At 31.5% G+C, this 18,822-nt stretch overlaps 1 protein-coding gene across 1 annotated transcript; it reads left to right on the top strand.

Moving 5' to 3' along the window:
- Window positions 1-12,288: 12,288 nt before the first annotated feature.
- On the top strand, window positions 12,289-15,499 carry LOC110668434 (putative laccase-9). The gene is made up of 7 exons (XM_058131190.1): window positions 12,289-12,442; window positions 12,574-12,725; window positions 13,551-13,795; window positions 13,886-14,011; window positions 14,093-14,684; window positions 14,772-15,127; window positions 15,243-15,499. Exons 1-7 carry the CDS (start codon window positions 12,344-12,346, stop codon window positions 15,380-15,382), a joined length of 1,710 nt encoding a protein of 569 aa, XP_057987173.1. The 5' UTR covers window positions 12,289-12,343; the 3' UTR covers window positions 15,383-15,499.
- Window positions 15,500-18,822: the final 3,323 nt, after the last annotated feature.

Genomic DNA, 18,822 nt, shown 5'->3' with positions numbered 1-18,822 from the left:
GACCTAGTTCTCTTATTTTCTGGGTTTTGGTCAAAACACCAATTTTGTAGGTCTATGTCTTATGGACATTCGGCCACTGGTTTCATTACATTTGAGTTCTTTTAGACCAAGTTATGGTCATTTTGCCAAAACTGGTTGAGTGAAGTTAGGTCCAACAGTTTCTAGATAACCTAATTATAGGCAGTTTTGTGACCCAATTTGGGCTAGCAATTTGGTTTGGTTTTTGGCATTTCTGGATTCAATGGTCTTCATGAAAATTTTAGCCCTATATCTAAGCTTTCCAATGGTATCAAATTCAGGTCATTTAGACTAGTGTAGAGAGAGTTATGACTAAATGAACATGTACTGTTCATTTGGTCATTTTCTGAGTTTGGTGCAGGGTAATCCAGATTTGGGTAGTATTTAGGTCAAGTTTTGGACAGAATTTGGGCATGGTTTCTTCATGGAAAATGGGCTATTTTGGGTCTAGTTTCACCTCCAATTGGCCTCATACCAATTGGAGTCACATATTTTCAGTTATGGTTCAAAACTCATGCTGGACTCATTGAGTCCCAAAACCTGCAGAAAACAAGCACTCCCAATTTCAATTTCCTCCATCTTTCTTACTTCAATTGGCATGTATAGCACTTCTATAAGCAACAATCTCAACTCAACCAAGTCAATTTCAAGATTTACACAAAGTCCCCACATCATATACATAAACCCTAATTCCAATCACCCAATTTACACAAACTCAACTCTTTTACACTTCTTATCATATCAACTATTAAAACATCCGTATGGAACCATTTTTCATCATTTAAAAATAGCAAACCTCACAAGATTCATGGCTGCCAAAATTAGGGTTCTTCAATTCCTTTTTATTTGTTTTCATTTTCATGGAATACTCACTCATCTCATCATTCTTACAAGATTTAAAGAAGAGAGGGAGTGGTATTTTTGCACTTACCTTGTGACCCAACTTGCAAACTTCAATTTCTCTTCTTCAAATGGGTATCTAAAGCTTCCTTATGGAGTGGGGAGAATTATTTGTGAAGAGAGCTATGGGTTTTGATGGGTAAATGAAGAGGAAATCAAGCTTTAAGCTTGATAACAATGGTAGGGAGGGAGAGACCAAGGGAGACGGCAAGGAGAGAGAGAGAAGAGGAAGAAGAAGTGAGTTGGTAGCTTTTGTCATCTTATGAGTATTTATATATTTTCTATAATTATTGTACTTTATCGTTTTTAAATTTCATAAGTCTATTTCCTTTCTTTTCTTTCCTTTTCTTTTCTTTTCTTTTCTTTTCTTCTTCTTTCTCTTGTCATTTTCTAAATTCAAATTCATAAATTTAATTTATGTTAATTATTTTATTTCCTAATTTTAATTTGACATTTTAATCAAAATTCACCTCTGGGGGGGTGAAATTATCAAAATGCCCTTCGGGGTGCATATCGGGTTATTTTTACTATTTTTGTATCAATTAATAAATTCTCTAAATTTTATTTTATTTTCTCTAACTTTAACATCTTTAATGTCATTTTTACCTAAATAAACATTAAAATTGGGTCCCAAAATTATTTTCTATATTTATTAAATTTTTCTTTACATTTATTTCATTAATTTAGGTTTCTTCACTATAGTTTAAGTGTAGTTTTAGACATTCTAACTGTCCGAATAGATATTAGTCGCTGGAACAGTAGAATGTACTGACTACCTACGGTGAGGGCGTTACAATAGAGGGAGCTAGTCAAAGATATTTAGAGAATGATATAAATAAAAAGAGTTATAGACTATTGATATTAAGATTATCATATATATAAAGATAAATAGAGGGAGAGAGAGATAAAGATGTGGAGGGAGATATATAGAAATGTATAAATCAATATATGTGTTGATTTTTTAATAACTCTTGTGTGTGTGTGTCTCTCTCTCTCTCTCTCTCTCTCTCTCTCTCTCTCTCTCTCTATATATATATATATATATATATATATATATATATATTTCAATGTAAAAAATTATTGGATGAGGGCTAATATTCTGATTGGCACATGTTCTTAAGCATAAGGTAGAGGGTTCAGGGTTCGAATCCTCCCTTTGCCCTTCTTTTTTTCTTTATGATTCTTTATAATTCTTTTCATTAAAAAATATAATATTAAATTGTGATGATTGGAAGTATTTTTTATTGGAAGTATTTTTAAACCCTAATTAACACTTTTCCTTAAAATTATAATATAACAAATGTTTAGATTTAAAATTATAAGATATATATAAATCATTTACTTATATACACATAGTTTTATAGTATTAACACCACTTCACTATTATTAGAATAATCACCTATACAACGACCAATAGTTAAATAAGCACCACCGCTATAATCACCACGTATACAATATTACCACCATTATCATCATGAAATCATTGTTTTTAATTTAAGTATAGAGGGAGCTAGTCAAAGATATTTAGAGAATGATATAAATAAAAAAGAGTTATAGAATATCGATATTAAGATTATCATATATATAAAGATAAATAGAGGGAGAGAGACAGAGAGATAAAGATGTAGAGAGAAATATATAGAAATATATAAATCAATATATGTGTTGATTTTGAATTACTCTTGTGGCAATATATATATATATATATATATATTTCATGCAAAAATCATTGGATGAGGGCTAATAGCCCGACTGGCATTGGGTGTGACGCCCCTTACCCGTCTACAGTATAGCCAAGCGAGAAGTGCCACATTCGGTGTCGGAGCACCCTATCTTGTTTTATCATATCTATTGTAAACTTTTGATGTCATTTAAAACATGTATTCTATGTGTAGAAACTTTTTTTTATATCTTATTTTTGTGGAGACCCGGACAGAGCCTCCCCTGTTTTATTAGCATCTGGCGGGTTTCCACTAATCACCTGTTAACATGTCCATATTCATTTCACACATTTCCATATCGTATTCTCTTTTATCATATCATTTACAACTATTTATGAGATCTCAAAATTAAGTATCATCTATTGCATTCATATGGAAATTCATAGATAATAAATTACAAGTTTTCATTTCAATCTCAAGTTTAATTACAAGTCCAAAATGAAATACATCATGACTAGACATAATAAACCAAAATACTAGTCTACACATGGGCCGTACCAAAATACAAAAGGCTGGTGAGGTGACTCTGGTCGGTGGCAGATCTGGTCGGAACTCTGTGGCGGTTGCTGCTGTGACGGCTGCTGATTTTCAGTACCTATGCGATGGAAAACCAACGTGCTAAGCATAATACTTAGTGGTGCATAATTTATAATAACAATAATTAAATAATTGAATTTATATCCGCAAATCATAATTTCTGGATCTTTTACATTTTTATTACTCTTTGGAAACAATTAACATTATTGGGATCTTTTATGATTACTTATTGTATTTTAAGTCTTAATTAATTTTTATCAGTGCCCAAGAAACCTTAAACAAATTATAAAAGCTAGATGCACAAATGTATACTGGTTAGATAGCCATATGTCCGCCCAAAGATATCGCCCTGCCGTGCACGAGGCCACCGTCAGCACGAGACCTTCACTCAGGCTTGTAAAGCCAGAAATAAAGTTAGGCACAATGGCCAATGGGTAGGCATATAGCCTGTAGAACAATCATATCAGACATATATTGTCAGTTCATAATTTGCTCTGTAAGCAGTACTGCTATCTATGGTCCCTAATTGGTATACCAATCGATCCAACTATATACATATAAGCCTAGGCATACTTTGGGCAAATTAGTACTATTAAGCACTTATAGTTTTATTATTTCATGCTATGTACTATTAAGGGTTCATAATATATTTTTATTTCACTTCATGTACTACCTATGCTTTATACCATTTCCATGTTATTATAATGGGAACATAGGTCCCAAGCACTTTTTCGTATAACTTATGTATTTATCACTCTCATTATTTTATGTCATGTGCTATACATATTTATAGTATTGTTATTCCATATATGATGGAAACATATTTTCCAAGTGTATTTTCCTATGACTTATGTATTTAGCAAATCATTTAGGTAAATTTACATTTTATGTATTAACTAATTTCATGTCACCTTGTAATGGGAAGTAGGTCCCACATACCTATTTCATGTAATTTAGTATGTAGTGACTTATTAGGGATAAGTCCTTACTAAAAATAATTTAATTCAAGAACCTTTCTTTAGGTTCAGTTTCACTGTTTTGACTTTACATAACACATTGAACAATTACACATTATTACTTATTTCTTTAAAATGTACATATCACTTTATAGTGAGAAAATAGGTCTCACATATCCTTTCATGTGGTTTAGTGTTTAATGGCTTGTTAGGGTTAAATTCCTACCATAAGATAATTTTATCTCATGGACCTTTCTTTGATTTCAGTTTTTGTGTCTTACTTTTACCTATCCATGTGATCAGTTTGTAGCCACTGTTTGGCCATACTTTCTTCATGGAAGTTGTTCCTCTATGTCTTATCTTTATTTTCCCTTTTGAATCATTTCAATTTGATTTTTAGAACTCAAGTTATGGTCGGATAACCATAATTGACTCATTCCCAGATTCTAGCTCCTTAACTAGGTAACTTTTAGACTTAAATTTTACCTAATTAATGGAACAGGTTACAGTCACTTTTAGGCATGGTGATCTTCATAAAAATTGTTACCCTATGTCTTATGATCGTTAAGAAATTTGTATCATAATTTTTCAAGTTTTGTGGAATTATTTATGGCCAATTAACTGACCTAGGTTCATGTACCCCTATGCCAACAGGGGCTCAGTCCAGGACAGTGACTGCAGGTCCCTTTTTAAGATTCTTAAATTCATAATTTAAAGAAGTTCCTAAAACAAAGTTGTAGCCCTGTTTCTTAGGTTTCTGGAAAGGTATGGCTCATCTCAATTGGATTTTTCTAGTGGGAGTTATGACTAAAAGACTATTTTGGGGTCAAGTGAAGTTTGGTCAGATTGTAGGTTTTGATGCAGTGATTATTCTAACTGTTTGACCTAGTTCTCTTATTTTCTGGGTTTTGGTCAAAACACCAATTTTGTAGGTCTGTGTCTTGTGGACATTTTTCCACTGATTTCATTACATTTGAGTTCTTGTAGACCAAGTTTTGGTCATTTTGCCAAAATTGGTCGGGTGAGGTTAGGTCCAGCAGTTTCTGGGTAACCTAATTCTGGACAGTTTTGTGACCAAACTTGGGCTAGCAATTTGGTTTGGTTTTTGGCATTTCTGGGTTCAGTGGTCTTCATGAAAATTGTAACCCTATATCTAAGCTTTCCAATGGTATCAAATTCGAGTCATTTGGACCGGTGTAGAGGGAGTTATGACCAAATGAACATGTACTGTTCATTTGGTCATTTTCTGGGTTTAGTGCAGGGTAATCTGGATTTGGGTAGTATTTAGGTCAAGTTTTAGATAGAATTTGGGCATGATTTCTTCATGGAAAATGGGCTATTTTCAGTCTAGTTTCACCTCCAATTGGCCTCATACCAATTGGAGCAACACACAATCTATTATGATTCATCAAACACACTAGACTCATTGAGTCCCAAACCTGCAGAAAATGGCACTCCCAATATTCAATCTCCTCCAACTTCCTTACTTCAATTTGACATTCAAGGCACTTCTAAATATCATCAACACGTCTCAACAATCCCAATTGCAAAGTATAATACAAAAGTACCCAAGTTAGGTCAAACCCTAACTCACAATTTCAACCTCATGAAACTTCAATGTAAATCAACTTCTAATACTTATAAATGCATCAATCAACATTACTAAATCACTTTATATACACTAAAGTCATCAAAGACCATCACTCACCATGGGTACCAAAAATTCACTCCCCTCATAACTCACCAATTTCTTTTAGTTTCTTACAAATTTCACTTCATTTTAACCTTAACTCAAGGATTAATAAAGGAAGAAAGGAAGATTAGGCACTAACCTCTTGTGACCCAACTTCAAACTTCAACTTTTCTTCTTCTTATGGGTATCTAAAGCTTACTTATGGAGTGGGGAGGATTTTTAATGAAGGGGACTAGGGGTTTTGGTGGATAAATGAAGAGAAACTCAAGCTCAAAGCTTGAGCAAAAATGGTGGAGGGGAGAGAACAATGGAGATGACAAGGAGAGAGAGAAGAGGAAGATAAAGAAGACTTGTGGTTGGTGAATTTTTGTCTCTTGTGTCTTATATATATTATATAATTATTGTACTTTTTTTTTTAAATGCCATAAGTCTTTTTATTTTCCTTTTTTTTCTTTTCTTCTTTTCTTCTTCTTTCTCTTCCTTTCTCATTTCCCACTAATAAATTTATAATTTTAATTTATTTTAATTATTTTAATTCTCTCAAATTTTAATTTGACATGTAGGTCAAAATTCACCTCTGCGGGTGAAATGACCAAAATGCCATTCATGTTGCTCATCGGGTTATTTTTATTATTTTTGTACCAATTAATAAATTCTCTAAATTTTTATTTTATTTTCTCTAAATTTTTCGTATATTTTCTTAACATTTATTCCATCAATTTATGTATCATCACTATAGTTTAAGTACAGTTCTAGGCATTTTGACTGTCCGAACAGACATTAGTCATCAAAACAGTAAAATTATGGACTACCTACGATGAGGGCATTACACTGGGATCAATTAAAGTCCATAGTATTTGTTTTATGTACATCAATTAACTAAATTACACCTCCATGCTAATATAAAGTAACACTAAAACCATTGCTGTAAGATCTATTTCTACTAATCTTAATAAGTGAAGGAAAATGAAACAAAATTCTTTAATAAAAAACTACTCTTGTGCTAAATAAAGTTCTTTAACCATGGTTTACTTTTAACAAGAACGCTTACAAAATCTTCAAAAGTAGCTAAATTCAAGATCATCAAACCAAAATTATTTCAACAATCTAATGCTTGGACAAATGCATTGCAAACAACATCCCAATAACAAAGCCAACGAAGAATTTGTCAGTTTCACTCCAATATCCACTGCATGTTGAAACAGCATCTTCTCGTGTGACTTGTATAGCTCTATCAATTGAGGTAACCTCTTTTGTTGATATTGCAAAACGGATGTCATTGCAACTGCTCTCTCCATTATTTTTTGAAATCAAGAAGTGATTGTAGGCCTCTACAGCCTCCTGCATGGTCTCGTAAGATTTGTACACACTTTTACTAACACCAGTGACCAATTGTGCACATTCATCCATGAATGATAGATTCCAGGTTTAATCCCAATGAATACAACATAAACTTTTGTACTGCTTTTGTTTTTCTCAGATGTATGCTTCCTTGTCATTGTGTGATCGGATTTATCACATGCCAAAAAAAAATTTTCTCAATGAAGAAAAGCCAGGAGGCCTAGGACTGGAACTAAAATGCTTTACAATGAAGAGTTTCTTAGAAAGAAGATGAAGATAAATATAAAAAAGGGTTTATTTAATAAATCAATAGTATACTTTTTAAAACTTTTTCAAAAAGATAATTGAAACTCACATAATATTAATTATAGTGGGTAACTCAAGGAAAGCATGTGAACTCTCATCCTATTTACACAAGTAGTTGTTAGATAGAAGAGAGAGAATGAAAATTCAAATTTCACTCTATCTCCTCACATCTCTTCCATTCAAAATTTTAATAAGGATAATTATGTCATTTTATGAGCATTTGTGCTATTTGTGCCACAACATTTGTGTTGTTTAGCATTGTCCAATTTTGTGATACTAATTGTAACAGCTCTCAAATCTAACTTAATAACTATTTTTCAAACTTTAAATTACAAATTCAAAATAAATAACCTAAATTATATTTGATAGTTGAAATTAAGATTATATAAATTATATGTGTTTTCTGTAACGCCCTCACCGTAGGTAGTCTATACATTTTACTGTTCCGACGACTAATGTCTGTTCGAACAGTCAAAATGTCTGGAACTACACCTAGACTATAGTGAGGAGGCATAAATTGAAGAAATAAATGTTAAGAAAATATATGAAAAATGTAGAGAAAAAAAAATAAATTAAAGTTTAGAGAATTTATAAATTGATACAAAAATAATAAAAATAACCCAATATGCATTACTAAGGGCATTTTGGTCATTTCACCCCCCGAAGGTGAATTTTGACCTAAATGTCAAAATAAAAAAAAATTAGAGAATAAAATAATTAACATTAATTAAAATTTATGAAATAGATTAGGAAAATGAGAAGAGAAAAGAAAAGAAAAGAAAAGAAAGGAAAAGAAAAGAAAAGAAAAGAAAAAGCTTAGGAAAATTCAAAAAAAAAAAAGTATATAAATAGACACAAGAAGACAAACCCCACCAACCCCAAGCTTCCATCTTCTTCTTCCCTCTTCTCTCTCTCTCCCTCTCTTGGAAACCATCCACCATGGGAGCTCTCTCCCTCCATTTTTGTTCTTCTTAAAGCTTGATTTTCCAAGCTTTCTCCTCCCCAAAACCCATAGACCCCTTCACAAAAAAATTTAGCCCACACCATAAGGAAGCTTTAGATACCCATAAGAAGAAGAAATATTAAAGTTTGAAGTGGGTCACAAGAGGTTAGTGCACTAATCCCTCTTCTTCTCTTTATTAAACATGAAAAGCATGTTTAGCTAAGCATAAATACCATTAAAACAAAAAGAAAATCTAGAGGAAAGAACCCTTGAATTTTTGGCAGCCATAGAACTTGAAGTTTATTGCTTTTGAGTGATGAAAAATGATTCCATGAGAATGTGTAATTAGTTGAAATGTTTGGGTGTTTGATTGTGTAGTGTTTGTGTAAATTTGAAACTTTAAAAACTAGGGTTTATGTAAATGTTGAGGACTTTATGTAAAATGTTGAAATTGACCTATTGGGATGAGATTGTTGCTTATAGAAGTGTATTGCATGCAAATTGAAGTAAGGAAGTTGGAGGAGATTGAGTTTTGGAAGTGTTAATTTTCTGCAGGTTGTGTTTGTTGAGGGCAGTGTACATTTTAGGCCATAAATAAAATTGTGTGACCCCAATTGGTATGAGGCCAATTGGAGGTGAAACTAGACCCAAAATAGCCCATTTTCCATGAAGAAACCATGCCCAAATTCTGTCCAAAACTTGAGCTAAATACTGCCCAAATTCGGATTTCCCTGCACCCAACCCAGAAAATGACCAAATGAACAGTACATGTTCATTTGGTCATAACTCTCTCTATACTGGTCCAAATGACCTAAATTTTACCCATGGAAAGTTTAGACATAGGGCTACACTTTTCATGAGGACCACTTAACCCAGTTTTGCCTTTAACAAATTCAAATTGCTAGCACAATTTGGGTCAGTGAAACTGCCAACCCAGAAAATGACCAAATGAATGTGTTCATTTGGTCATAACTCTCTCTATACAGGTCCAAATGACCTAAAATTTTACCCATGGAAAGTTTAGACATAGGGCTACACTTTTCATGAAGACCACTTAACCCAGTTTTGCCTTTAACAAATTCAAATTGTTAGCACAAGTTGGGTCAGTGAAACTGCCAACCCAGAAAATGACCAAATGAATAGTACGTGTTCATTTGGTCATAACTCTCTCTATACTGGTCCAAATGACCTAAAATTTTACCCATGGAAAGTTTAGACATAGGGCTACACTTTTCATGAAGACCACTTAACCCAGTTTTGCCTTTAACAAATTAAAATTGCTAGCACAAGTTGGGTCAGTGAAACTGCCAACCCAGAAAATGACCAAATGAACAGTACGTGTTCATTTGGTCATAACTCTCTCTATACTGGTTCAAATGACCTAAAATTTTACCCATGGAAAGTTTAGACATAGGGCTACACTTTTCATGAAGACCACTTAACCCAGTTTTGCCTTTAACCAATTCAAATTGTTCGCACAAGTTGGGTCACTGAAACTGCCAACCCAGAAAATGTCCCAAAATACTATTCCTTTGGTATTTTGACCATAACTTGAGCTCTATAACCCCAAACTCAGTGATTCAAAAACTGAAATTCAAGTTTAAACATAGAGGAGCAATTGTTATGAAGGAATTGTGACTAAATAGACATCCCAACCTAGTCAAATTCCTATATAAAGATAACACATTAACATGAACCTAAAGAAAGGTTCATGGGAAAAATGCTATATAGGATAATTAAAATACTCATAAGGAAAATTTAATATTAAAAATGATATGAATATATAAATTAGGACTAAGGTCCTATTAATATGAAATTTATGGTACCGATGAACAGTACTAGAAAATAGTAATAGTAAATAGTGCTAAATTAATTAAAAATATTTAATTGCCCATAGTATACCTGGACTTATTTATTTAGTTGGATAAATTGGTATACCAATTAGGGACTATAGATAGCAGTACTGCCTACTGAGAAAATCATGAACTGATAATATATGTCTGGTATGATTGTTCTACAGGCTATATGCCTACTTTATTTCTGGCTTTACAAGCCTGACAGCTAGTCTCGTGCCCGACAGTTGGCCTCGTGCCTGACAGACGTATACTGGATAGACATATGACTGTCTAACCAGTATACACCCGTACATCCAGCTTTTATAATTTGTTATAGGTTTTCTTGGGCACTGATAAAAAAAAATTAATTAAGACTTAAAATACAATAAGTAATCATAAAAGATCCCGATAATGTTAATTATTTCCAAAGAGCAATAAAAATGAAAAAGACCAAAAAAAAATTATGAGTTGCATATATTGTTTCAAATTATTAAATTATTGTTATTATAAATTGTGCACCACTAAGCGTTATGCTTAGCGCGTTGGTTTTCCATCGCATAGGCACTGGAGATCACCAGATCGGTCCAAAGAATGCAGTGCAGGCAAAGCAGCAGACATCGAGTGCAATCGATGCAGCTCTGATCATATCTGCCATTGTCCAGAGTCACCTCACCAGTCTTTTGTATTTTGGTTGGGCCCATGTATAGACTAGTATTTTGGTTCATTATGTTTAGTCATGATATAATTACTAGTTTATGATGTATTTCATTTTGGACTTGTAATTAAACTTTGAGATTGAAATGAAAATTTGTAATTTATTATCTATGAATTTCTATATGAATGCAATAGATAATACTTCATTTTTAGATCTCATAAATAATTGTAAATGATATGATACATGAGAATATGATATGAAAATGTGTGAAATGAATATGGACATGTTAACAGGTGATTAGTAGAACCCGCCAGATGCTAATAAAATAAGGGAGGCTCTGTCCGGGTCTCCACAGAAATAAGATATAAAAAAAAAAAAAAAATTTCTACACATAGAATACATGTTTTAAATGACATCAAAAGTTTACAATAGACATGATAAAACAAGATAGGGTGCTCCGACACCGAATGTGGCACTTCTTGCTCGGCTATACGGTAGACGGGTAAAGGGCGTCATATTTTCCTTGTCACACCAATATGGGACAAGGGTTACATAATGATATAATTAATTTAATTGCCTAATATAATATGCTTATCGAATTTGATTAAAAAAAAAAGAAACTTAAGAATTTTAGTTAACTTATTGTATTTAATAGTAAATTTAATAATGCCAAGTCAATCTTTATTGTTACATGATAATATACATATTAATAATTTTAATTATATAATTATTAAAATTACATATTTACAAAATGACAAATTATGATTTAAAATCATCTGAAATCTAAACTCATAGACCAAACTTATGCTTGAGATAATTTTTTATGTGTGTATATATATATATATATATATATATATATATATATATATATATATATTATTAATTAGAAATTTAGAATAGTTAATTCTAAAAAAAAATTAGAATACATGTTGAAATTAGGCCAATGAAAGTGAAGTATTACTAAACAAGTTGTGCCTAACTTGATTCAAGGAATTTGGGTCGCTGTCCTACTAGCTAGATACCAATTACCAAATATTTAACCCGACTCCTCTATATGCCAATTACCAAATATTTGACCCGATTTGGAGCCTAATTTTTGTTTTAGTAAATTAATTAATTAGTATCAAAACCCTATATATTTACAGATATCATATTAAGTTTGTTTCTCTAATCCTTCAATAAGCATAAATTATTTGTATGAAATTAATAAAAGATTTGTAAAGTATATATATATTCAATTAATTATGGCTATCTAACTTAATCTGACTTGATTCAATAACTAAAAGTATATCACTAGCCTAACAGGTATAACCTGTGCAAATTAGAACTCAAACTACTTCTATAAATAGCAGCTAAATTCAATGCAAGAAATCCACCACTAAATAGCTATCGAGCAAGAAGATAGAGTTTCGTTATTGATTGAAAAAACTCAGAGAAAATGAAAGCAATCCCATGGTTTGTGTTCCTAGGGTATATTTGTTTGGCTAGTCTGCATTTTGGCTGTGCAGAGGGTGCCACCCATTACTATGACTTCGTTGTAAGTATTATTTAATTTCCTTCAGATCTTGCTAGCTGCATGTGTTAGCTTATTCTGGTTGACAGGTTTAATTCATAGAGGTTTGAGTTTGCCTGATACTTAACATTTTTTCTGGATAGTGGTGATTGCAGCTCAAGGAAACTAATTTTACAAAGCTGTGTAGCACAAAGAGCATTTTGACCGTAAATGATAGTTTTCCAGGGCCTGAGATTCGTGTTCACAAAGGAGATACTGTGTTTGTTAACGTTCATAACCAAGGAAATTATGGTGTCACTATTCACTGGTAATATATATAATTACTTAGCCTTTTGTATCCATTTAGACTTTCTAAAAGAAATTCCTCTTCATTTGTTGTTGGTCCAATCAATGGCCAAAGGCTGAAATGACATTATTTATCTGTCTATTTTCTAGATTAAAGTTTATATGTAGCTTAGGCTATCTATAAAATGTAAAAAAGATTTTTGTAATTAAATGTCCAGTGCCTTCAATTACATGCAACCATGGAAAGCAGGATGTTTTGTTTTTTTTTTTCCTTTTTTTAAGTCAAAATTGGATATACTTTTAGTTTCGATCTTTTTTAACTTATTGCATTAATTTTAAGAACTTGCCGTGTAAGAAAAAAATTTTATCATTTATCATAGATCTAACATATAATATGTATAGTAAAAAAAAAATACTATGAAATGGATGTATATACAATAATTTCATTATAACCATTAATTGTGATGAGTCCCACATAAATGCTACCATAATCAACGATTATAATAAAATCATTATATATATACATTAATTTTACCAAATAAAAATTCATATTGTAAGATTCACAAATAAAATAAATGAGACCTAGCTGTTTGAGTTCGACATTCATTATATATATATATATATATATATATATATATATATATAACAAATTCATTATGATAATTGATTATAGTTAAACTCATATGAAGTCTATATAATAAAAGGTTACCATTAATGTGTAGTAAAGGTGTACAACTATTTTATAATTTTTCTCATGATAGATAGTAAGTTCATCCAACGGGTTAAAAAAATTGAAAAGCCAGACAAAAGTAAAGAATATTTGAGCAGGTTGAATAACATTTTGCAGGCATGGAGTGAAGCAGCCAAGGAATCCATGGTCAGATGGTCCTGAAAACGTCACACAGTGTCCCATCCCAGCAGGAACAAATTTCACGCAAGAGATTAATTTTAGCTCAGAAGAAGGAACTCTCTGGTGGCATGCTCACAGTGACTGGTCACGGGCTACAGTTCATGGAGCCATCATTATTTACCCTAAAAGGGGAACAACTTATCCATATCCTAAACCTTATGCGGAAAAAACAATTGTGCTTGGTATTAAAGAAATTTATATGCTTTATTTTCTTGTTTGTATATAGAATTTACCCTTAATTAGCCTCACTCGTCCTTTCTTTTTGTGGGCAGCTTCATGGTACAAGGCAGATGTTATGGAGGTGATCACTGATGCCCTTACAACTGGTGCAGACCCCAACATCTCAGATGCCTATACAATCAATGGAGAACCTGGGGATCTTTATGATTGCTCCAATGGTATACTAAGTTCTATTAAATATTCTGGTGATGTACACTTTTCTTTAACTGGAACTAATGAACTGATCAATTGAAATGCAGAAACTACATATCGTTTGGCTGTTAAATATGGCAAGACCTACCTCCTTCGCATTATCAACGCCATATTAAATGAAGAAACATTCTTTGGAATTGCAGACCACAACCTAACAGTTGTGGGCACAGATGGTGCATACGTGAAGCCTGTAACTGTAGATTACATCGTCATAACCCCAGGGCAAACCATGGACGTTTTAGTCACGGCAAACAATGCTCCTAGCTACTACTACATTGCTGGCTCTCCTTTTGCTGATACTGTTGCTCCATTTGACAACACCACCACCACAGCAATTTTTGAGTATAAGGGCAATTATACTCCCCCATCACCCATTCCGTTTCCAGTTCTTCCTGTCTACAATGACTCTGACGCCGCAGCAACTTTCACAAATAAAATAAGGGCCCTGAACAGCGCAAAGCATCCTGTTAATGTTCCCCAAAACATCACTAGGCAAATCTACATGACAGTGTCCGCAAACATTTTGCCATGCCCTAACAATTCATGTTTAGGGACATCTAATGGAGACAGGCTATCTGCTAGCCTGAACAACGTCAGCTTCGATGCCCCTTCTATGTCAATTCTCCAGGCATACTACTGGTATTGCATTTTCTTGAATTCCCATATGTATATCTCGCAGTGCAAGAGCTTGAATGGTGGTCATTGATCTTGAAAATCTTTTGTCAGGAACTTGAGTAAGGATGTTTATACGACAGATTTCCCTGAAAAGCCTCCAACGTACTTTGACTTCAGTGGAAATGTGGACAACATTACATTGTACACAAGCCTAGGGACCAAGGTGATAATGCTAGATTTTAATGAAACGGTGGAAATTGTTTTCCAAGGGACTAATCTGTTGGCTTCTGAAAATCATCCAATGCATCTCCACGGTTTCAGCTTCTATTTGGTTGGGAAGAATAAAGGAAATTTTGATAATGCCACTGATCCCTTGAAATATAATTTGATTGATCCACCAGAAGTTAACACCATTGGTCTTCCCAAGAGTGGATGGGCTGCCATCAGATTTTACGCTGATAATCCTGGTATATATATGTCTCTCTTGCTACCTGTTACACTAATCAGAACCATGATACTGATTGAACTGTAATGTATTTAATGGAATGACTAATTAGATGAAAATGTGCCATCAATTTTCAGGGGTGTGGTTTATGCATTGTCATTTGGAGCGTCATTCAAGTTGGGGTATGGACACTGTGCTTATAGTGAAGAATGGGGGCACCAAAGCAACAAGCATCCGCCCGCCCCCTGCTTATATGCCTCCTTGTTCCAAGTCCTAATTGCGAGAGCTCTACGCCTCAATCTTCTATGTTACAAGTATTTCAGGGAATGTCTTGAATTATTATTATTGTTATTACAATTCAAGAAAATTTGATTTGTATCTGCTGTAAAAAAAATGATTTGTATCAGTAAAGCTATAATAAAGGGGCAGGTGCGTATACTTTTTTTGTTTTTTTTTTTTTTTTTAATGCAGATCAATTATTGCGCACTAAATTCAGCTCTTTGGTCCAATAAAAGTCTAGTCATCCAAGCCACATAAATTTTATAATGGTGGCGAAAATTGTATATATATATGGTATAACTAAAAATTTTAGCTTGCTTTACGAAGAACAAGTTACATAAGTAGGTTAAATTAATAGGACTTGCGGAAAGTAATCCTAAGTTTACCATTTGTCTTTTCTTTTTTGTTGGTAAATTTATATTCTTAAAAGCTAGGGAATTGATAATGTTATATAATTTATAAATATAAATAATGTAATATAAAGAGGTTTGATTGGCTTAATTTACAGATGATAGATTTTTCTTATTTACATTAAATCTATCATAAACTCAAAATACATGATGTATAGTAAAATTTTACTATTAAATATATGTGTTTTACATATTTATATCTTAAATATATGGTAGATCTAATATAAGAGATGATATATAATAAATTATTTATTTAAGAATTTCTCTTGGTTGGAATTCTACAATGAAATTAATTACAAAGTTTTTTAGAGAAATATTTTGTATAGAAGTTTCACACTACAAAATAGAAAATGCCACTAAAAAAATGGTCCATATATATATATATATATAACAACTCAAAAAAGTGTTAGATAAACCTTACCCACGCGACCAAAAGCTTAGCCAATAGCGTATTTTGGTGCTCTACAAAGTGTGCCATTCGGTTCTCATCTTTTTTAATTATTCTTTTGATGTTCATGTTTGGTCGTTGATTTTTCTTTTCTTTTCTATTCATGGTTAATTAGTGGTGTTTTAGATGTTTATTAATATGATTTTTAGATGTGTTCATGTTTGGGCTTTTTTTTTTTAATTTTCTTTTATTAATAATTTATGTGTATTAAAATTGTACCACCTTTTAAATAATTTAAAAGTATACTCTCTCATATTTAATAAACCTCGTCTATGTATGATATGATTTATTATTGATAGAATTAAAATAAAAATCACAACCGATCAAATTTATTATGAATTTAAGATATAAATATATGAGATTCATATATTTAATGGGTGAGATTCATATATGAGAATTTTAGTTAACTTATTGTATTTAATGGTAAATTTAATAATGTCAAGTCAATCTTTATTGTTACATGATAATATACAATATTAATAATTTTAATTAAATAATTATCAAAATCACATATTTACAAAATGACAAATTATGATTTAAAATCATCTGAAGTCTAAACTCATAGACCAAACTTATGCTTGAGATAATTTTTTATGTGTGTGTGTATATATATATATATATATATATATATATATATATATATATATATATATATATATTATACTATTAATTAGAAATTTAGAATAATTAATTCTAAAAAAAAATTTAGAACACATGTTGAAATTAGGCCAATGAAAATGAAGTATTCCTTAGCGCATCATTACTAAACAAGTTGTGCCTAACTTGATTCAAGAAATTTGGGTCGCTGTCCTACTAGCCAGATACCAATTACCAAATATTTAACCCGACTCCTATATATGCCAATTACCAAATATTTGACCCGATTTGGAGCCTAATTTTTGTTTTAGTAAATTAATTAATTAGTATCAAAACCCAATATATTTACAGATATCATATTAAGTTTGTTTCTCTAATCCATCAATAAGCATAAATTATTTGTATGAAATTAATAAAAAATTTGTAAAGTATATATATATATATTCAATTAATTATGGCTATCTAACTTAATCTGACTTGATTCAATAACTAAAAGTATATCACTAGCCTAACAGGTGTTACGTTTAAATCTCCACTCCTCCCCTCTCCTTAACAAAACAATGGTGACCATTTGCCGATTGTTTCAACTTTCAACTTTATTCCTTGGAAGTTTAGCTTGTTGTATCCAAAATGTATACTTAGGTCAACTCAATTAGTTATTAACTAGGCTACAATTTTGGGACCAGTTTTTGACATTTTATGTCAATCATTTTCATGTCTACAATGGACAAACAAAACGTTGCTTCCTGAAGGAATCTCAAAGCTTATAGCCCAAAACAAAGGTCCCAATCCCACACTGAGACTTAAGATATGTTAATTTCTTCACGCAATTAAGATAAACCCATCCTTTCATTGGGCCTTTAATAATTTGGTTAGAGGAAAATGACATGGAAATTTTCTTGAAATTAATGGGGGAGGGAAAGAAGATCTTTCTGAATTGCCTATGAAAAGTCTTGATTCTTGGAATATAAACAAAAATCAATATTCATTTTAGGCAGTCCTCCTCCATTAACAAAATGGGAAACTTATATATAGTCTGACCAATATAACAAACAAAATAAAACTTTTAAGATAATTTATAATTTTTATTATACAATCACAGGACCAATTGCCCAATTAAATGTTTAGAGATTCATTTTTCTTGCACATACCTTCTTCTCTTTTAAACATTTTGAAATAATAATAATAATAATAATAATAATAATAATAATAATAATAATAATAATAATAATAATAATAATAATAATAATAATAATTTTTTCAAATAGACAAAATATATATTCATATACAAAATGATTTGGTAATATAAAAACGAACCAGCCATAGCAGCCAGTCTTTTGTTTTATTTTAACAGGAACAACCAGTCAAATTTGAAACAAAGTTTTCTTCTTTGTCTTCTAGATATATGAAGAGGTGTATTAGCCGAGCAAATATGTTATTAAACTAGCAAGTATATAATTTTTACTTTACAAGACTACTCTAGTAGATAAGATTAAGAGTTTTCATTATTAATCAGAGTTCAATTGTTGAAAAAGTATTTTAGATTATTTTATTAAATTATAGAAGAATGAACCAAGATCGTTAATTAATGATTTATCTTACCTAAACCTATTCACCATAAACACAAGATATAAAGTTTATGATAATATTGATCTATTATATATATGTGTCTTATATATTTATATTTTGAATAAATAATAAACTTTATTTAGACAAGAATTTTCCATTGAGATAATATATAGCAATCTAGTAAAGCACTTGCTGGAGTAATTATGGCCTGTTGTTTACCTCCCAAAAAATAATAATGATAATAATAAATTAGGAAAGAATCTATTTTTATTTTCTATTAATAAATTTAATATATGGCTTATCAAAATAATAAATAAACAAATAATTATTTAGGAAAGAATGTCAAATAATCAATCACATCTTCTTTGTTTGCTATGTTTAATTACAACAAGAATTCCAAGCGAGGTTGACTTT

Source organism: Hevea brasiliensis, chromosome 12 (genome assembly GCF_030052815.1).
Source record: "Hevea brasiliensis isolate MT/VB/25A 57/8 chromosome 12, ASM3005281v1, whole genome shotgun sequence".
NCBI lineage: Eukaryota > Viridiplantae > Streptophyta > Magnoliopsida > Malpighiales > Euphorbiaceae > Hevea > Hevea brasiliensis.
This window is presented reverse-complemented; position numbering and strand designations above follow the sequence as displayed.